Source organism: Macaca thibetana, chromosome 8 (assembly GCF_024542745.1).
Source record: "Macaca thibetana thibetana isolate TM-01 chromosome 8, ASM2454274v1, whole genome shotgun sequence".
In the NCBI taxonomy this organism is placed as follows: Eukaryota; Metazoa; Chordata; class Mammalia; order Primates; family Cercopithecidae; genus Macaca; species Macaca thibetana.
Window position 1 is genome coordinate 851,547 of NC_065585.1, and position 20,034 is coordinate 871,580.

At 63.7% G+C, this 20,034-nt stretch overlaps 2 protein-coding genes across 2 annotated transcripts in view; one reads left to right on the top strand and one right to left on the bottom strand.

The window, feature by feature from the left end:
• Positions 1-20,034, top strand: part of BOP1 (BOP1 ribosomal biogenesis factor) — a 30,154-nt gene that overhangs the window by 6,926 nt on the left and 3,194 nt on the right. The window contains exon 3 of the mRNA XM_050800877.1: positions 9,002-9,082. Coding sequence (XP_050656834.1) covers positions 9,002-9,082 — 81 coding nt within the window. The remainder of the gene's footprint in view (positions 1-9,001; positions 9,083-20,034) is intronic.
• SCX (scleraxis bHLH transcription factor) lies at positions 16,728-20,022 on the bottom strand. Its single transcript, XM_050800991.1, has 2 exons — positions 18,021-20,022; positions 16,728-17,103 (listed from the first exon to the last, which is right to left on the bottom strand). The coding sequence occupies exons 1-2, from the start codon at positions 18,585-18,587 to the stop codon at positions 17,065-17,067; spliced, it is 606 nt and encodes a 201-aa protein (XP_050656948.1). The 5' UTR covers positions 18,588-20,022; the 3' UTR covers positions 16,728-17,064.

Genomic DNA, 20,034 nt, shown 5'->3' on the forward strand with positions numbered 1-20,034 from the left:
CTCAGGTGATCCTAAGGGGCATGCCAGGGATGAGTCTCGCACGCTTCCCTCCTGGCTCCTGTTGCTGCATCCAGGCAGCTGCTGTTTCCAGGGCTGAAGTCTCTTTCCAGAATGTTCTAGACACATCCCGGCTCGCACAGGTTTTGAATGGTGGTTTCCTAAGAGAAAGGGCAGCCGTGCGCTGTCTCAGGACGGTTCTGTCCGGGAGGCCGTGGCTCTGCTATGTACAGTGCTTGGTGCCCGCAGAGTGGCTGGCAGCTCGGCCTCACCAGCTCCAGTGGGTGGGCAGTTGCAGGCTTCTGCTCTTACAGTTGACCCGACAATAACGTGCTGTTTCTCACATGTGCACACCATTCTTGGGATAAATTCCAAGAGAATTTCTAGGTCAAAGGCTAAATGCTTTTTTTTTTTTTTTTTTTTTTTTTTTTTGAGACAGGGTCTCACTCTGTCACTCAGGCTGGAGGGCAGTGGTGCGATCTTGGCTCACCAAAACCTCAACTTCCTGGGCTCAAGGGATCCTCCTGCCTCAGCCTCCCTAGTAGCTGGACTACAGGCTCCCGCCACCATGCCTGGCTAGTTTTGTTTTTTTTTTTGGAGACAGAGTCTCACTCTGTTGCCCAGGCTGGAGTGCAGTGGTGCGATCCCGGCTCACTGCAAGCTCCGCCTCTCAGGTTCACACCATTCTCCTGCCTCAGCTTCTAGAGAGGCAGGGATTGGCCGGGCGCAGTGGCTCAAGCCTGTAATCCCAGCACTTTGGGAGGCCGAGACGGGCGGATCACGAGTTCAGGAGATCAAGACCATCCTGGCTAACACGGTGAAACCCCGTCTCTACTAAAATACAAAAAAAAAAAATTAGCCGGGCGAGGTGGCGGGCGCCTGTACTCCCAGCTACTCGGGAGGCTGAGGCAGGAGAATGGCATGAACCCGGGAGGCGGAGCTTGCAGTGAGCTGAGATCCGGCCACTGCACTCCAGCCTGGGCGACAGAGCCAGACTCCGCCTCAAAAAAAAAAAAAAAAAAAAAAAAAAAAAGAGAGAGAGGCAGGGATTACAGGCAGCTGTCACCATGCCCGGCTAATGTTTGTATTTTTTGTTTGTTTTTTGAGACGGGAGTCTCGCTGTGTCACCCAGGCTGGAGTGTGGTGGCACGATCTTGGCTCACTGCAAGCTCTGCCTCCCGGGTTCACGCCATTCTCTTGTCTCAGCCTCCTGAGTAGCTGGGACTATAGGCGCCCGCCACCACGCGCGGCTAATTTTTCTATTTTTAGTAGAGACGGGGTTTCACCGGGTTAGCCAGGATGGTCTCGATCTCCTGACCTCGTGATCCGCCCACCTTGGCCTCCCAAAGTGCTGGGGTTACAGGTGTGGGCCACCGCGCCCAGCCTAATGTTTGTATTTTTAGGAGAGACGGGGTTTCACCATGTTGGCTGGGCTGGTCTCGAACTCCTGACCTCAAGTGATCCACCTGCTGTGGCCTCCCGAAGTGCTGGGATGACAGGGTGAGCCGCCGCGCCCAGCTGTCAATGCATTTAATTTTGAACGTGCTTGGAGCGTCCCTCCGTGAGGCGGTGATGCCATGTCCTCCTGCCGCTGCCCCTCAGCTGCTTTCCCGCTACCAGCATCCTTCATGATGTTGCTTCTTCATCTTTTCCTCTTGTTTAGTGATGTTTTTCTTTCATTAAGAATGAGGCTCACACAGCTGGGCTTAACTGAAAAAATAAAAATAAAAAGAATGAGTCACAGGTCGGGCCCAGTGGCTCACACCTGTAATCCCAGCACTTTGGGAGGCCAAGGCAGGTGGATCTCTTGAGCCCAGAAGTTCAAGACCAGCCTGTGCCATATTGTGAGACCCCATTTTTACAGAAAATTTGATAAATGAGCCGGGCATGGCGATGCGTGCCCGTGGTCCCAGTCCCGGAAGCCCTTCTGTCTTCCCTTTGGTGGGATCATCCGTGTACTTACCTGGCTGGAAACCCTCATGGCTGTTGCCCAAGGGCAGGACAGCTAGCTGGTTCCTGTCGTTTTGGTCTGAGCTCCCTGGGCCAGGAGCCCTTTGCTGTTTTCTGTCTGTCTGTTTGTTATCTGCCGCCATAACAAACTGCCCCAAACCATAGAGCCTTTCTTTTTTTTTTTTTTTTTTTTTGAGACAGAGTTTTTTGCTCTTGTCGCCCAGGCTGGAGTGCAGTGGCGCGATCTCGGCTCACTGCAACCTCCGCCTCCTGGGTTCAAGCGATTCTTGTGCCTCAGCCTCCTGAGTAGCTGGGATTACAGGTGCCCGCCACCACGCTTGGGTAATTTTTTTTTTTTTTTTTTTGTATTTTTTGTAGAGAGGGGGTGTTGCCGTGTTGGCCAGGCTGGTCTTGAACTCCTGACCTCAGGTGATCTGCCTGCCTCGGCCTCCCAAAGTGTTGGGATTATAGGCGTGAGCCACCGTGCCCGGCCACTATAGTGCCTTTCAACAACAAGCATTTGCTGTCTGTTTCTGGGGTCAGGAGTCCTGGCGTTTTGTGCAGTTCACTTGAGGAACAGCGCCTGGCTGTGCCCTTCCCAGCTCCTCCCCTGACTGTTGGCACGAGGAGCTCAGGAGTGAAGGTGAAGCAGGGTGCTATGTGTCTGGGGGGTGGTCAGTGGATAGGGATGAGGGCAGGGACAGGGCCCGAGAAGATGGGGTGGGTGCTGTACTTCCCCCTTCCCTTCCTGGGGTATCCGGTCTTGGCCACGGCAGGGCCCACAGCTGCAGCCTGCTTGGGGCCAGTGGGTTTGGTTTATTTTTGTGTATGCGGTTTGGGGGCACCCCTTCCCGCCCCTCACGTCCCTGCTACAGTGACCCCTCTTTCTGGGTCCACCTGCTCTGGCCCGAGTTTGCTGGGCCAGCCTCACCCTGGTGCCCACCCCATCTCCAGCCTCCCTGCCTGGGGCCTGGTAGTCCTGCCTCTTAATTGTGTTCTGTGCTACCTGCATGACCTGAGAGTTCTGTCTCCTGGCCTGGTTCCTACTCCCTGGGACCTTCTCCAGCCCCTGCCCTTCCTGCTGTTGACCGTGTCTGTGAGCCGTCCCACTGGAGGGCGTCCCACTGGAGGGCCGTCCCACTGGAGGGCCGTCTCACTGGAGGGCCGTCCCACTGGAGGGCGTCCCACTGGAGGGCCGTCCCACTGGAGGGCCGTCCCACTGGAGGGCCGTCCCACTGGAGGGCCGTCTCACTGGAGGGCCGTCTCACTGGAGGGCGTCCCACTGGAGGGGCGTCCCACTGGAGGGCGTCCCACTGGAGGGGCCGTCTCACTGGAGGGCGTCCCACTGGAGGGGCGCCCTGGGCTGGGTGCTCCCAGCTCTCCACTGACCAGTTGGGGAGGAACCTACCTCCTGCCGGCCTGTGCCTCGCTCCCTGTGCCCCCTCCAGCTGTGCACGGCAGCGATTGGTCCAGAGTGAGGACTGGCTGCAGTGCCTTCTCTTCATCGCTGGTGTCTGGTGGATCTGTGGGATCTGTGCGCTCAGAGCTGCTTTGTCCCTTCTGTGCTCATTTTGATTCATTTTTTTTTCCCACCTGTGCTTGGCTTTGTCTTTTTATTTACCTGAGTTTTTTCTTTTCACTCTGTTGTGCAGAAGTTTCTGTTTTTATCAATTTAGTCTGCTTGCCACAGTCAAGAATGTGAGAAAAGACGGCCAGGCACGGTGGCTCAAGCCTGCAATCCCAGCACTTTGGGAGGCCGAGACGGGCGGATCACAAGGTCAGAAGATCGAGACCATCCTGGCTAACACGGTGAAACCCCGTCTCTACTAAAAAATACAAAAAACTAGCCGGGCGAGGTGGCAGTGCCTGTAGTCCCAGCTACTCAGGAGGCTGAGGCCGGAGAATGGCGTAAACCCGGGAGGCGGAGCTTGCAGTGAGCTGAGATCCGGCCACTGCACTCCAGCTTGGGCGACAGAGCGAGACTCCGTCTCAAAAAAAAAAAAAAAAGAATGTGAGAAAAGACTGGGTGTGGTGAGCCAAACCTGTAATCCCAGCACTTTGGGAGGCTGAGGCGGGTGGATCGCTTGAGGAGTTCAAGACCAGCCTGGCCGACATGGTGAAACCTTGTGTGAATCGCTTGAGCCTGGGAGGTGGAAGTTGGAGAAAGCTGAGATCATGCCACCGCACTCCATCCGGGGTGACAGTGAGTGAGACTGTCTGGAAAGAAAAAAACATGAGAGAAAGCCTAAGACCTAGTATTAAAGTGACAATTCCAGATTTGTGTTTTTGTTTTTTTGTTTGTTTGTTTTTTTTGCGATGGGTCTGTCTGTTGCCCAGGCTGGAGTGCAGTAGCCTGATCTTGGCTCACTGCAGTCTCCACCTCCCGAATTCAAGCAGTTCTCCTGCCTCAACCTCCCGCTGGGACTACAGGCGCCGCCACCGCGTCCGGCTGATTTTTTGTATTTTTAGTAGAGACGGGGTTTCCCATGTTGGCCAGTCTGGTCTCGGACTCTGAATCTCAACTGATCCGCCTGCTTAGGTCTCCCAAAGTGCTGGGGTGACAGGCGTGAGCCACCGGGCCCGGCCTTCCCAGATAATTTAAGGATTGTTCGGCCTGTGCTGGAGCGTAATGCAGACTCTTGGTTGGCGGATCCCGCCAGCGTCTCGGCGAGGGGTCCCGCCAGCGTCTCGGCGAGGGGGTCCCGCCAGCGTCTCGGCGAGGGGTCCCGCCAGCGTCTCGGCCAAGGCAGGCTCTGGGAACGGCACCCTGCAGGGCGTGTTGCCGCAGTGTGGGAACCCTGGACTCGGGCCCCCTGTTGCTGGGGTTCTGGGGTCTGGGCGCTGGTGCTGTCTGCTGGAGAGTGGTCTGGAGCTGCAGCTCTGTGGAGTCTGGGAAAGGGCTGCCCAGTCGCTCTCACCAGCTGGTTCGTGGAGTCCGCCTTGGGCGAAGTTGCCTGGGTGTGGACCCCAGAGCTGGGGATGGGACCAGGGCCCAGGGCTGGTGGTGAACTCCGCCCGTGGCCTTGCTTTGGGTTCTTTTGAAGGCTGCTGGCTCCAAGCTTCGTGGCCCCCACGGGGGGGTCAGGCAGCTGTTTGCCACCTGTCCTGGCACTTTGCAGCATCGAACAGATACTTTGTAGCATTGTAGATTCGAGGGGTCAGAGTTCAGGCCGAAAGCAGTAGGGTCAGTACACCCCTAGTACAGTGTCACGCCGAGGGGCCGGCAAGCCCCAGAGGGTTCTGGTACCTTCCACCTGAAGAAGATTGACACTCAGCTCACGTCCTGTGCTCCGGGCCTTGGGTGAGGATCTCAGGTGAGCACAGCCAGGCCTCTTGTGCATCCAGACCGCCCCTGACAGCCAGTTCACGAAGGGTACCCCTGTCCAGCCGTCCCCCTCCCAGGGCTCTGGGCTGCAAGGACACTGTCTCCTGTGATGGGCAGAGCAGCACGGCCCTCACGACCTCAGCCCAGAATCCTGCGGCGTCAGTGTGGGCTACTTCCCTTGGGTGGGTAAAGCAGCCACAAGCCCACCCAGGTTTGCGGGGAGGGGGGACATAGACTCTGTCTCTTGATGTGATGAAAATCAAAGGTTTGTGGCTATGTTTCAAAATGGTCAGTCACCCTTATGCTTGCCAAATACTGTTCCCCCAAGGCTCCTCAGAACCTCATTCCACAGCCAGGGTCCCATCTAAACCAGGCCTGGCAGATGGGGGTCCTTGGGCCCTCCTCTGCACAGCTGTCTGCAGTGGGGCACCAAGTCACAGTGGAGTGGTCTCTGGTCTGTGGTGGTCCTAAGGTGGCTGGGCACATGGCTGGTGGTCTTGGCCTTGGTGGTCTTGGCCCATGGTGGTCGTGGCCTGTGATGGTCAGGGCCCCTGGTGGTCTAAGGGGCCTGTGGCAGTTGTGGCCTCTGGTGGTCTTGGCCCCCAGTGGTCTTGGGGCCTGTGGTGGTCTTGAGGCCCGTGGTGGTCTTGAGGCCCGTGGTGGTCGTGGCCTATGGTGGTCTTGGGGCCCGTGGTGGTCTTGAGGCCCGTGGTGGTCGTGGCCTATGGTGGTCTTGGGGCCCGTGGTAGTCTTGGGGCCTGTGGTGGTCGTGGCCCGTGGTGGTCTTGGGGCCCGTGGTGGTCTTGGGGCCCGTGGTCGTTGTGGCCCATGGTGGTCTTGGGGCCGCTGGTGGCAGCACACATGGCCAGTGCCTCATGCAGGGTTGGTCTCCATGCCTGGGAACAACCCTGCCACTCTTGGGCTCTTCCCCTTGGTTACCTTCCTTTTCTCTGAGATAAAAAGGGATGTTTTTCGGCGTGTATTTTCTCTGGGCTTTTCAGTTCCTGGTGGCGTACTTTCTTTAAAACAAAATGTGGGTTTCCTAGGTACCTGTTGATGAATCGTTGCTGTCAGATGAGCCATCAGCACAGAGCTCTTGGATACCAGGCGTCTCTGTGCTGGGCACCCTGCGGCTAGCGTGGGCAGGGCCCTGGAGATCCTTGGCAGTGCTGAGGTGCCGGGTGTGGGGTCTGTGGTGCAGCGCGGGGTTCTCTTGGTCTCCTTGGCACCCCGACAGCGATGTTGTGGCTCTGGTCTCTGGGCACGTTGGGACTGCTTCCCTCCTGCCGCCCACGTCCCCAGCAGAACCCTCTTGTGGGCGGCCCTGGGAGCAGAGTTGTCTTCCCACCGACCCAGGACACCGCAGCTCCGTCGCCGTCCTCTCCCAGGAAGTGAAGGCAGAGCCCGTGTCACATGCCTGGTTAGTGACAGTGGGGCATGGCCTGACTGGCCTGATGCTGGGCAGGGAGGCTCTGGTGCAGTCACAGCAGGGGACTCCGGCGCTTGGACGCCGTTTCTGGCTGGCTGAGCCCGCTGTGGGTTTCTCCTTTTGGTCCTCTTGGTGACGTTCTAGCCCTTGGGCTGGGCAGAGGCCATACAGGGTTCAGGGACTGCAGCAGCCTTTCCTGGGCCCCAGCGGCCCTGGCACCGTCCTGCGCTCCCTGTCAGCAGCTCCCTGCCCACCGGTCAGTCCTTCTGACCCACCTGCCTCTGCCCAGTGGCACTCGCCTGCCCTCTCTCAGCTTTGCTTCACCCTCACACGACTCTCGGGCTCCATCAGGCCCAACCCCTCCTCGGGAACCCCTGCACGTGGACCCCGCATCCCTTGTGTCCCCCAGCAGCGGAGGTCCTCAGTCGGGCGGCACACCACTGTGGGTGGTGCTGGAGGCCCTGGAGGACCTGGGCTGACTCCAAGCATGGGCTTGGCGGGAGGAGGTCGTGTCCCCGGAAGTCCGGAGCATGGCATGGGCTCGTGTTCTGTTGTCTGTGTCGTTAGGGTTTTAGTGGCCTTTTCCTCGAATTTTTACGTTTAAAAAAATATGTTCAATGCCCCACAGCATTTGCCTCCAAAATCTGAAGGGGCCTTCTAGGTCAGGCAGTTCCCAGCAGAGGCTACCCCTGCCCACGTCGCCCCTGCCCGCACCGCACCGCCCCTGCCCGCCCCGCACCGCCCCTGCCCGCACCGCACCGCCCCTGCCCGCACCGCACCGCCCCTGCCCTTCGGGCGCTGGGCCTGGCTGAGCGCTGTCGCCCCCTGGTGGACTGAGTGTGCCCCACAGCTGTCCCACGGGGATGCCGTGCCCCTGGGAACCCAGCACTTCCCAAGGGCGCCTCTGCCCCCTGCCCAGAGCCTGCCTGTGCCGTGGCCTGTCCACATCCAGCACAGGGGCTACGGGGCACAGAGTGCTGGGTGACAAGTCTTTTGTCCACCTGCCAGCACCCTGGGACTGTGGCCCATGAGCACCGAGGCTGGGACTCCGGGTGTGGTGCTTCAGCCCTGGCCACGGCGAGCGGTCGGAAGCCCAGCCCGATACCCGTGCAGCAGAGGCCAGGTGGGGGCAGCTGACTGCCGCCTGGTGTGGAACTGCCCTTGTGCAGGTCTGGGGCTTGGGGCCGGGGTCTCGTGTCTGCCGCGGCTCTGGGGGCTTGTGTGCTCCAGGCAGGGGCAAGAGCTCAGTGTCACTGGGTGCCCCAGGCCACTGTCAGCGGCACGGGAGACGTGGAAACGTGGAAACTGGATCCTTCCTTGTTCCTGGCCTGGGAAAAAACTTAGTCTCCCACCTCTCTATATTGAAGGAAAAAACAGGCAGGGGAGGGGCCCGGGCCGGAGGGGAGAGGGGCTCGGGGCGGGGGTGGGGGCGTGCCCGCCCTGGCTCTGGGGTTCCTGCGCCCGAGCACTTTACTGCCCCCACGGGTGAGAGGTGGTCTGTTTTCCCCATCAACCTTGGTTCCGCCAGTAAACCCGATCCGGTTGGAGCCATCCTCACCTCCACAGTTGAGGGCAGAATCTGTTTTCCAGCTTGGGACGTGAATTCTCAGTGGCGCCCACTCTGACCCGGTGGGATGGGGTCGGCCTAGGCTGTGGACGTGGTGGGTGGGAGGATGCTGGGCGCCAGGGAGCCTGTGGGGGCTGCAGGCCTTCTGAGTGTTTGGGGCCCTGTCTGGGCCCTCTGCCGGCTGGACTGGGCTGGACATGGCCCCCGAGATGGGTGGGCAATGTATGTCCCCCGCCCCTTCAAGGGCACTGCCCCGGTGACGCTGCTGTGACGGCTGTGTCTGCTCCTTCCCCCCAACCATGTTGCCCCCGTCCCAGGCGGGGCTGGGCAGGAGCCCCATGTGGGGCCTCAGGGAGGAGTCCTGTGGCTTTGACATGAATGGGGGTACGGGGTGGTTGGTGGTGGGTGGGGGTCTTGGTCCTCAGCGGGAGGCTTTGCTGCTGACCGCCCCAGTGGCCTCCGTGTCTAGCCTGACCCGGTCAGCCTAGGGACAGAGGGCTGGGGAGGCTGCAGTCCAGCCGCCGTAGAGGACAGGGCCGTGGTGCCGGGTGCCAGCCACAGCCCCAGAGGCCCCCTTAGAGCTGGGTGTTCTTGGCCTTGCGCTGAGGCCTGGGCCGGGCTGGAGCCGCTCGGAGATTTGGGGTGGGGGTGGGCTTCCGGGATCTGGGATCCCCGCAAGGTCAAAGGGCACCCTGTATCCCCTGAAGTAACCGTTTTCCCCCTCTCTCTGCAGGACGGCAGCCCTGGCCCGAGGACAGAGGTGGCGAGCGCCCGGATTGGGGATGAGTACGCGGAGGACAGCTCTGATGAGGAGGTGGGGCTGGGGCTGCTTTCCCACTGGGCAGGGTGGGGCATCGTCCATCACAGCCTAGCAGGTGCTGGGCGTTGGGTTGCCCTGGGGGGTGCTGGGACCTGCCCGCAGGTGGGCCACACTGTTGGGGCCGCAGCAAGGCTCCCGAGGCCCGCGTGGGCGTCCTGGCTTGGGGCCCTGTTCCCCGTCTGCAAGAGCGATTTCAGGGTCTGGGACACAAGACTGCAATGTATGTGTGTCATCGTTGCCTGTGAAGGGGAAGGACCTGGGTGTGGCTCCGTGCCCCTGTGTCGGCCCTGGCCTGTGGACAGGCCCCGGGGCTCCTGTGTCTTCCGCAGGGTGGCTGGGGGCTCCCTGGAGGCAGTGTACATGGTCTGGGTGGGGGTCATGGGCACGGGTGGTGCTCCTGTCGTGTGTGCTGTGTGGGGAGCCACAGGTTGGCTGTGGGCCAGGCGGGCAGGACAGGGCTATGGCTGCCCCCTGATGTCCTGATGTTCTGGCAGCGGTGGCCCTTCCCTTCCCCTGGAGTCTCCCCCGCCCCTGGTGGTGGCCGATGTGGGCTGGGGTCATTGCCTCTGGACCTCTGAGTGAGTCCCAGGAGCACATCTCAGGAGGGGTTGGAGGTCGGCTGTTTCTCGTAAGGAGCTTGCAGGCGAAGGGGGACGTGTGCTGCCAGCCTGGGTTCTGCTGGCACGGAGAGGCTGGCACTGGGCTGGGCTCTGCCGGCATGGAGAGGCTGGGATGGGCTGTGTCCAGGAGCAGATTTGGCTGTGGGGGGCTGCCCTCATTTGGGAGGGTCTGGAAGCTCTGAGAAGCTCTGAGGCCGGAGGCAGTGCCTGCCTGTACCCTCCTCAGTGTGGCCTGGCCCCAGGGTAGGACTGTGGTCCCCGTGGAGCACCTGGGTGTGAGGCGGAGGCCCCTTTGGGCCCTGGGGGCTGCGGGGGAAGGAGGCGGCTTTGGTGTAGGGCCTTCCCGATGGAGCTCTTCCTCCCTCCCTGTCAGGGGCTGTCCCCTTGGGGCCTGGGGGAGACACGCGCCCCCCTCCCCCCAGGTTCCTCCCCCATCCTTCGGCTCTCTTGGCTGTGGCTGCAGGAGCCTTGGCCGCCCGCCCGATCCGGTCTCTGCTGCGCGTTCAGAGAACAGAGACAAAACAAAATAAATTGGTTTCCTGGCCGGAGCAGCGGGCTCACTCAGAGAGGGGGGGCCACGCCGCGCGCTCCCTGCCTGTCTCCCCTCCCCCTCCCAGGGGCTCTGGCTGTCGGCAGCCACATCCTGTCGGCTACTTTTTTATATTTGGTATTTTGAGAAATCGATGATGATTGTAAACGGAGTGCAGAGGCCGGGGGAAGGGCCTCGGCAGGGCCTGTGGGACCCTGCTGCCCCGGGGGTGCTCTGCCAGGCCTGTCCCGTGCCACCGCCGCCTGCCGGGTGGGCAGCCCCCTGCTGTGCCGGGAGGAAGCCGGCCAGGGGTGTGGGGGCTGCTTCCTCCAGTGATGACTATCCCACATGTTGGTCTGAGTGACGGCGAGGGAGCCGGGGTGCCGCCCGGTGCTCCTGCCAGCACAGCCGTCCAGCGGCTCGAGGGGGCGGCAGAGCTCAGCTTTCAGGAGCCAGGCCAGGCCAGGACAGATGCCTCCCGTCCAGAGAAGTCCGCATCTGCCTGGGCCTCCTTCCCTTGGAGCAAAGTGGGGTGGCCCTAGGGGAGTGATTTGGGGCCACAGGTGGGCAGGAAAGAGGCTTGGGAGGTGGGAGACAGCCTGCAGCTCTGCGATAAGACAGTGGGGTGAGGAGAGCAGGGCCCGTCCGGCAGCCCCGTGTCCTTGGAGGTGGCCGTGGTACCAGGACCATGGTCCTCCTTGGCACTGGGCAGAGCTGGCTGGGAGAAGGCCGACCTCCCTGCCAGAGCCCTTCAGGACTTTGGGGAGGGCCCCTGGCAGCAGGGCAGGGAGGGTGCCGCAGCGGCGTGTGCTCCTGCGAGCCGCGATCTCAGCTGGAGCGCGAGAGTGGCAGTGGCTGTGATGCTGAGAAGGTCGGGCCAAGCTCCTGCTGGCGGGAGGTGCCTCCCTGCCACCCCTACCCACCTGCCTCCCCTACCCGCCTGCCTCCCCTTCTCCTCAGGCCACTTCCCTGCCCTTCCTGGGTCTGGGTGACACCGGGGCCTCGCACCGCTTCAGGGACCCCCTGCTGGGCGCTGACTTTTGAAGACCAGAGCAGCCTCTCTGTGCCCCAGCTCTTGGTCTCCTTATTCCCCTCCCCCAGGTGCGCAGGCAGAGGGAGGCGGGCGGAATCCTGGAGGAGGCGCTGGGCCTGGCTGGGGTCCTGCCGCCCGGCAGTGGGGGGCCCCCAGGAGCCGGCTGAGCCGCGGCTGCCCCGCCCCCGCATGGCCACCTCACCCCTCTCCCACCGCGCCTGGAGCTTCACAGACGTGATCTCATCCAGCCGCTGGGACCCCCGGGGAGGTGGGCCGGGGTGGAGGGGCGGGGCGAGGGGGTTGCTTGGCCTTTACAGAAGCAACCCCTCCACTTTGATTTGAGCCATTGGGAGAAACTGAGGCCGGGCAGCTGCTCAGGCAGAGGATGCAGCCACCCACCCTTCCCCTGCCTGTGGCCATGTTTGTCAGGAAAGTGTGTCAGGCTGAGGGGTCAGGGTGGCCGTCAACTCTGGCCGGAGGAGCCGCCCTCTGCTGTCCCTTTCCCGTGCCTGTGGTGCTGGCCTGGGGCCGTCCCCCGCAAGGCCTCCGCTGGGGTCTGGAGTCTGGGGCTGGGGTGCAGCCTTGCCGGCTCCCCGGTGCCCCCGACCCTGCCTGGGCTGTGAGTTCGGTTCCCGCAGGGATGCAGCCGGGCCTGTCTGCGTCCAGAGCCCGTGGTCCCCTCTGCTCTCGCGCCAAGCGCCGTTAATGGCTTCTCCTAGCTACTGAACCGGCAGCTGCCTCCAGCGCTGGCGGCCTCCCGCTCCTCCGGGCCGCCCCCGCCCCCGCGTCCTGGCCCCGCGTACTCAGGCTTGCGTCGCTGCTGGCAGTGCGGCCTCGGCTCAGGTTTCCCGGCGAGTGAACGGCCCTCCCCACGCTGCTTGTGGAGGGCGCCCAGGCCTGCAGACCGCCCCAATCTCCCTGGCGGCCGTCCACCCCCGCGGCCGCCTGCATGCCTGCCTCCCAGGGGGCTGCTGACTGTGCTGAGGCTGGCCCTTGGGTCTGGTCCCTTTCCACTGAGGAGGGAAACGGGCGCGCCCGGCTACCCAGGCTGTGGGTGGGTGTGTGTAGCCTGACTGCTGCGTGCCCCTTGGCCAGCTTGAAGGCCCTCCTAGGCCTGGCCTGCTGCACTCGGTTGTCCTGTTTGGGAGAGGAGAGACGCTGGGGTCAGTGAGGAGGGGCAGGGAAGCCAGGGCCCTCATGGGGCACCTGGGGCTCTCTGATGAAGCAGGCCCGGGCAGTGGCTGGCAGGTGGGTGTGGCTTTTCGAAGCCGCGTCCTCCTGCTTGTGGGCTGCAAGGGTGGTGGAGGCCCTGGCCTGCTGTGCCCACTCGGGGCCAGCGTCCTTGGCAGCTAGAACCTGGGTGGGCAGGTGGGGGTTCTCTACCGGGTTCTGGCAGAGGCTTTGTCCTGGGGCTTGCAGAGCAGCCTGTGGAGCGGAGCTGGGGAAGGCATTGGAGGGCAAGGCCTGTCGGGCAGGTGGTGACGGCTACAGGCTCTGGGCCTTCTGGGGAGGTTGGCTGTGGAGAGCTGGGTCTGGGTGTGTGTCCCAAGGCTGGGGCTGTTCTGCAGGGGATGGGAGTCCCAGGTGCGTGTGTGTGCATGGATCAGGACTGGGGGAAAAGTCTCCAGAATGAGATTTTGGAGGTGTCCAGAGTTGGGGGCTGAGCGGGTGTGGACCTCTGGAGCCCTGTTCCCACCTCACCTGGAAGCTGCAGCTCTGAGTTGTGGGACTCGGAGCAGGCCGAGGAGTGGTGAGCACTGGGAGGTGTCGGGGGTTGTTGGGGGTGTCATGCCCCAAGCCTGTGCCCCACCCCCAGCATCCTGCAGGAGTTTCTGGGAGCCCCTGCTTATGAGACACCAGGCATTGGGGTGCTCTGCCTGAGAACAGCCATTGTCCCTGGGCCATTCCCAGCAGAGACTGAGGCAGGCCAGGTCTGGAGGAACCCCTGGGTCAGTAGTGGCCTCTCTCTAGCCTGCAGACCCCCAGGGGGTGACTTGCTGCCCTCCCAGCTGTGGAGGTGCCAGGACGCCTGGGTCAGCAGTGGCTTCTCTCCAGTGGTGGAGGTGCCGGGAGGAGGCCGAGCTGTGTGCCTAGCCTCTGGAAGGGCAGATGTGTGGTTGGCGGGAGCAGGGCCAGAGGTGAGGGCCTCTGGGCTGGCGGCTTCTCCTGCCTGGGACCCCACCTTGGGCTGGGGTCCGCTCAGCTCGTTTGGACTTTGAGGAGGAGACCAAGCAGGGCCTGGCTTTCTCCCCTCTGGCCCCGGCGCCAGGGCCCAGCACCCCTGCTGGAACCTTCAGTAGGGTGAGATGCAGCAGGTGAGCCTCCTGCCCTGGCCTTGCCCTGAGCAGTTTGACAGATAAAACCCTGAGGAAGAGGAGGAGGAGGAGGCGGTGACGGCCTCATGTCGCACAGGAAGGCCGTGTGGCGCTCAGACAGGCGGGCGTTTTGTGCAGGGGAGCGGCGCGAGTGCTGAACACTGCTCGCATTGTAATCGGAGAGGGGCTGGGGAAGAGAGAGACGGAGCGAGGGCGGCTGACCCCACGCTCCCGGGGGACAGGTGGGAGAGGCGGAACGAGGAGAGAGTGAAGGATTCCAGAGGTGGGCCGGCTTCCTCTCTCGCAGACAGACACGGGAGGAGGCGGGCAGCGGGCCAGCCCCATACCTGCAGTTCCAATCTGTGGTCCTGACAGCTGCAGCCACTTTGGGGAGGGGGAGGGAGGGGGCTCATCGAGAGCGGAAAAATCCCAGCCGACACATCAGCCGGTTGCGGCCTGTGTCCGGTGCAGTCTGGGCTGGGGGCCTGTCCTTGGGGCTGGCGGCCCCCGGGAGAGCCCTGATGCTGGGTCTGCGTGTGCCCCCGGCCGGCCGGGCTCTCAGGGCCTGACCCAGAGGGTCACATGTGTTTCCTGGCAGCCCACAGGTGCTGCGCAGGGCGGGGCGGGCGGTGGGCGCAGGCAGCCCTGATGAATCATGTGTCCCGCCAGCAGCTCGTTCCCCAGGCTGGGGACAGGAGCTGACAGCTGAGGCCCAGCAGAACGTTTCCAGCCCAGCTCGGCTCACAGGGGCGGCTGCTGGCCCAGGGTGCAGGCTGGGGCCCCTTCCGTCCCAGCTGCCTCTGTGGGGCACAGGCAGAGGGAGCCCTGGGTCTCTGGAGGTGAGGCCAGCACTCTGGGAAGGGAGCCAGGGGCTGTGGTGGGCAGGGGGCACCTGCCACTCCTCTGCCTGGCGGCTGTGAGCTGTGAGTGGATTCGGGTGGGCCACCGCGGGCCTGGGGGGTCAGCCCATGCCACCCCCGGTCTGGTTTGAATTTCTGGAGCAGTGGAGGGTGACGGAGTGTTCCTCCCCCGCCCCTCCCTTCTTGCTGGCTGGCGGGCCGGGCCCTCGGCCGCTGCTACCGGTGCAGCTCAGGGAGCGGCTGGGCTGGCTGCCCAGGCCTGAGGCTGGCCAAGCTGCAGCCGCGGTCGGAGTCAGGCCTGCAGCGGAGGGCCTGGCTGTGAGTACTGCACCCCAACCAGCCGGGCCCTGGGGATCCTTTCAGCTCTGAGGCCTCCGGGTGGCTGTTCCCTGTTCCCTTCTGGCCTCATTAGACACCCCAAACTCTGACCCCAGTCCACGGGGGCTCTGACGTCCGTTTCCCCAGCACTCCCTCTTGACCCTGCCCAGACCTCCCTACCCAGGCCCACACCTTCCCACCTGCTCACGTCTGGCCTCCTGCATTCCCGCTCCCAGCTGGCTCTGCCCTGTCCTTGGTGCCGGCCGCCGAGGCCCCGCACCTGCCTGCTCAGGCCAGCAGCCCCTGGTGTCCCCGCCCTGGGGACTTTCAGTATCTTCTATCAGATTTGTCCCCAACACTGACCGGCCACTGAGGTAGGGGGTTGATGTAGAGTTTTGCAACCCCCACCAGGCCCAGGTCTGGAAATGGGAGGCCTGGAGGTGAGGAGCAGGTGGGCCATGGACCCTCCCTACAGATGTACACCCAGTGCCCAGTGGAGGGAGGGCTGATGTGGGCGCCACGGGCCTTAGGGTGCTATGCAGAGTGCCGGTCTTGGCCATGCTCCTGGGTCCACCCTGCTCCTCACTCACCAGCGCCTTGGTGCCTGGGAGGGTGGCGGGGCGGGGGTGTGAGGAAAGCTCCCGAGAAGGGAAGGGGCTGCCTCAGCCCCTCGCTGCATCCCCATGTCCCCCGGGCCCTGGCTCCCCGGCGGTTGGGGGCCTCTGCAGTGACTGAGCTTGTCCTCTCCTCCCTCCCTCTGGCCAGCTGTGGGCTCCTGCAGGATTAGGGAGAGGAAATTTGGGGTTGGGTTTCTCTCTGAACGAAACCTGCCGTTGCGACTTTTTATCCTGTTATATTTCTATCAGATTGGACGCAGCCCCCCTCTAGCCCTTAATGGCTCTGGCTTTGAGAATTTCCTCCAAAATTACACCACTGCTTCCTGCTCTGCTGTTCCCTGGAGCCTGTCTTTGCAGAGGAGGGGCAGTCCTGGGCCAGCCCTGCACTGATGCCCACGTGGGCCACAGCACCTGGTCTGCCCCGGCGGGGGTGCGTCCGTGCCTGTGCTAGGGAGGGAACTGTGGCCAGCTGCCGCCCTGACGCCCGCACCTGGCACCGTCAGCCATTGTCCACCCAGCCGGAAGTTAGGCTGTGGCCTGGCAGGGTTGGGGGGACGTGGTCCACACAGCACCGCCTGCCTTTCTTCTCTCTGTGCCCACTGAGATCACACCACTGAATGGTAATTGTCACCTGCAGGGTTTTAATGGCCGGCCAGCTGTGCGCAGAGCTGTGGGGGCTCAACCCACCTCCTGTGGTGGGCGGGGTCTTCAGGGGGCTGGGTGGGACGTGGTGGTGGGAGGAGGATGGCCAGGGGTCCTCCTTCCCGTGTGGGCAGAGCTTCCAGGGGCCAAATGGCCCTGGTGCATGAGGAGACGCCCCTCTCTCCAGTCAAGACTCGTGGAGGCACAGCGCCCACTGCCCTTGCTGGGGCTGGGAGCCCACCCCCTCTGCCGGGCAGCACAGCTTGCTTCACTCCTTGTGACCACTCCTTGGAGTTCCGAGGCCAGATGCAGCACCCTCCTCACCCTCAGGGCCCCTGGGTGCCTGGCAGGCCCGAGAGTGGGGCACCCCTGCCCTGCTGCTGCCTCCCTGTCCCTGCCTTATGGCGTATCTGCCTTGTGCCTCACCCTCCCCATCTTCTGCCATGCAGCTCCTCCCCCACCCTCTCTCCCTGCGTGGCTCTCTCATCCCCACCCTGCAGCTTCCCAATAGGAGGCTCTGTGGGTGAGCTAAGCCTGTCCTCACTGCCTCAGCCCAGGGAGCGGTGGCCCTGAGCCTGTAAAGTGGGGGCTTCCCAGGGAGCTGGGGTACTTGGCCCAAGGAGGATGGGACCACCAAGGGTGGGAATGGAGGCTCAGGCTGGGGGTGAATTCTGAACCTCTCATGAGGACAGTTGGCCTCCATACTTGGAAGATACTGTTTTGTTTTTAATTATACAAAATTTTCAGACTTTATATTATCATATCAAAAACACAAGACGCCAACACACAGTGGCCGGAAGAAAAGCCAGCGCAGAAAGTTCCAGTGGGCCCGGGCAGGTGCTGGGGCCAGCGCAGAGTCCCGCTGCCGGCGCCTGTCTGTACGTCCATCTGTCCCTCGGCCCCGCTTGCAGCTAGGGCTAGCCTGGGGCATGCTTGTGGCGGGCCTTGCCCAGCTCAGGTCCAAGGTGGGGGCTGTCTGCGGTCACCCCGGGTGTTCACCTCCCCCAGCAGCGTCTGCCTCCTGGCTGCTGCCGGACACCTCCTAACTGCGAATCGCTGTCTTTCTGTCGCGGTCCTTGCTCTGCAGAGGGGAGGGAGGAGTGTCAGGCCCCAGCAGAGTCCAGCGCCAATCTGCGCCTCTCCGGCCTCCCTGCTGGGTGCCATCTCAGGTGGCCAGCACCGAGGCACCTCCTTCCCGGCTCTCCCCAGCTTCCCTCAAGCGTTTTGGGGAGGGGAGCATACTGCTGCACAGCCGAAATTGTAAAATTAAATTTCCCAGATGTTCGGGCCCCAGGAGCTCGCGCGTGCTGTCTGGAGAGGAAATGGGGATTGGGAAAAGCCGTGCCGTATTTTCTCCCTGCTCACCCTGCTTTTCCGGTGCCACCAAGCACAGCAGGAGCTGTAAATCACAGCTGGCCAGCATCTCCTGCAGGGCCCTCATCCCCAGCCCCCACGCCTCCTGCCAGCCTCTGCCTTCGTGTCCCATGGCCCACATCTCGGGCAGCCCTACAGGACCTGGTGTCTTGGTGTGCAGCCTAGGTAGGGGACGGACAGCAGGTGCCCAAGGTGGCTTTGGCCAGTGGTGGGCCGCAGGGGCTGAGACCCCGGGGTCCTTCCTCTCTTGCCTTGCAGCCTCTTTCTGAACTCAGCTCTTTTCACTCCACCTTTCAGCTTGCTGAAAAGGGAAGCTTGCAGCGGCCTGGTCCAGCTCCCCAGCCTCCCCGCCCTGGGTGGGCCCCTGTGGGCATCCCTAGCTGTTACCCCTCATGCATCTCCCTGGGGGTGACTCCACACCCCACTGGGAGCCGGGTGTCCTAGGGCTGCCCTGGAGAGGAGCCCCAAGAGAAGGCCCCAGCCCCCGGCAGACCTGTGTTACAGGTGTGCCTGCCTGTGCCCTGTTGGGGAGCCCTGCCCGCGTGGCCTCGCCGCCTCTGCCTGGCAGGTGTGGGCTGAGGGGCGCGTTGGAGGCCCCCTCGGCGCCCCACGGCCCGTGCTCACCAACTTTCTCTGGTTGCTGAGGCAGAAGGTGCAGATCTGTTTGGGCTGGGTGTTCTCGCCGTCGCGGGCGGGAGGCGGCGGGGGCGGTGGCGGGGGGCTGCCGGCGCGCGCCGCGTGGAAGAAGGCGGGCCCGGAGTGGCAGGGCTGTCCGTCGCCGCAGGCCTCCCCTGCCAGCAGCACGTTGCCCAGGTGCGAGATGTAGCTGGAGGCCAGGCGTAGCGTCTCGATCTTGGAGAGCTTGCGGTCGGCGGGCTCGGTGGGGATCAGCGTGCGAAGCGCCGTGAAGGCCGTGTTCACGCTGTTGGTGCGGTCCCGCTCGCGCGCGTTCGCCGTGTGCCGCTGCCGGGGCTCACGGCCTGGCCGGCCCCCCGGCCCCCCGCCCCCCGCCCGTCGGCCCCCCGCCCTCCGCCGGGCGCCCTGGAGGCCGCAGCGCGCCGCGTGCACGCGACAGGGTTTCTCGTCGGAGCCCGAGCTGTCGCTGCCGCGGTCCTCGTCCTCCGACAGCGGGCTCACCTCGGGGTACAGGTAGCGGCCCGGCGGTGCCGGGCGCAGCGTGGCGAAGGACATGGGGCCGGCGGGGGCGCGGCGTCAGCTCTGTCGCGCGCTGCTCATGCCGCCTCCTGCGGCCACCGCGGGCCTCGCGGGCCGGCCGGGGCGAGGTGCAGGGTCTCGGCTGCGCCCCGCGGTGGCAGCTGCCGGGCGCCGCGCGCACATGTGCGTCCCGGGCTGGAGCGGGGCTCCGAGCCGCGCCTTTATAGCGGCGTCCCGGCCCCTCCCCCGCGCACGCCCCGCCCCTCCCAGCCTGGAGGCTCCTCGAGCAGCGCCCGCCGCACCCCCTGGCCTTCTGTGGCCACGCTTGGTTGGGGGCGGGGGGGTCTTTGGGGCATCGTTCTGTCTCTGGGGATGCGGAGGAAGCGGGAGGTTGCTTCTGGGCTGTAGTTACTCGGGGCCCCAAGACTGCAGTGCCCCCTTCCCCGGGAGAGGGGAGGAAGGTCAGCGGGACCCACCACCCCGTTTTCTCCCGTGGCACAACTGAGTTAACCCAGCCGCCCTGGCCCTGCTGCTTGACCGCACCCTGTCTGTCTCTGCCTCCCATGTGCGCCAGCGCCTGCTTGTGCCAGGCTGTGTGCAGGGGGCGGGCACAGGCGAGTATTCAGGGGCCTAGAGCTCAGTCTCTGCCTGTCTGTCCTGCACCTGCCTCTCCAGGCTTGGCACAGACTGTGCCTCCTGCTAGACTCTGGCCAGGTCGCCTCTTCCTGTGCTGTGTGGACCTCTCACCCCGTGGGTCTCCTTCTTGCCCCCTCCTCCTTCCCCTGTTCCTCTCCAGGGCCGCCAGGCCCCTCAGGAAACACACACATACCCCCATTATCCAGTTTGGGGATGGCCCCTTTTCTCCATGGGGAGAAGAGGGAAGGACCCTCAGCAGGGGACAGGGCCCAAGGGGTCCCTCCTGCGGCAGGGACCCCACAGGCTCCCAGCTGTGCTCTGTCTTGCCTGGGCCCCTCCCCGTGGCTACTGTTGCAGGAAGCAGCCGCCTGGGCAGCGGTCCCCAGGCTGGAAGGAGCGAGGGTGGCGGCTGGCAGGGGCTGCAACCAGGAATGTGTGTCCAGGAGCGTGGCTGTTCTGCCTGTGGAGGGGCCGAGGGCAGATGGTGGGGGGCCCCCGCAGAGAGGTCTTGGCTTCTGCCTCTCTGTGGAATGGGTCAGTTGGGGTCTTCCCTGAGTCCTCATCTGACAGCTGCCCACTTCTGCCTAAGGCCCCTGCCAGGGGAGGGAGCCCGCGGGTGATGAGGTCATCCCTGTCTGTGGCTGCCCAGAGCCCTGGCCAAGGAATCCAGTGAGGGGGGAGCTCTGGGGTTGGCACCACTTCAGTGGAAAATGTGAAGGTGCAGCTCCGGCGCCTCCGAGGGCGGGGGTGGGGGCAGCGTGGCCGCCGTGCCACGTCAGACCCCAGGGCTGGGGAAAGGGCGTAGGTCAGGGCCAGTGACCTCCGGCCACTTGAGGCTGGGCCTGCA

Bases quoted from the DNA above. Each gene is read 5' to 3' on its own strand.
- SCX (XM_050800991.1), bottom strand. From the start codon at position 18,587: ATGTCCTTCGCCACGCTGCGCCCGGCACCGCCGGGCCGCTACCTGTAC. The intron at 17,104-18,020 runs GTGAGCACGGGC...TCCCCTCTGCAG, and splicing joins TCAGCAACCAGAGAAAGTTG to AGCAAGGACCGCGACAGAAA.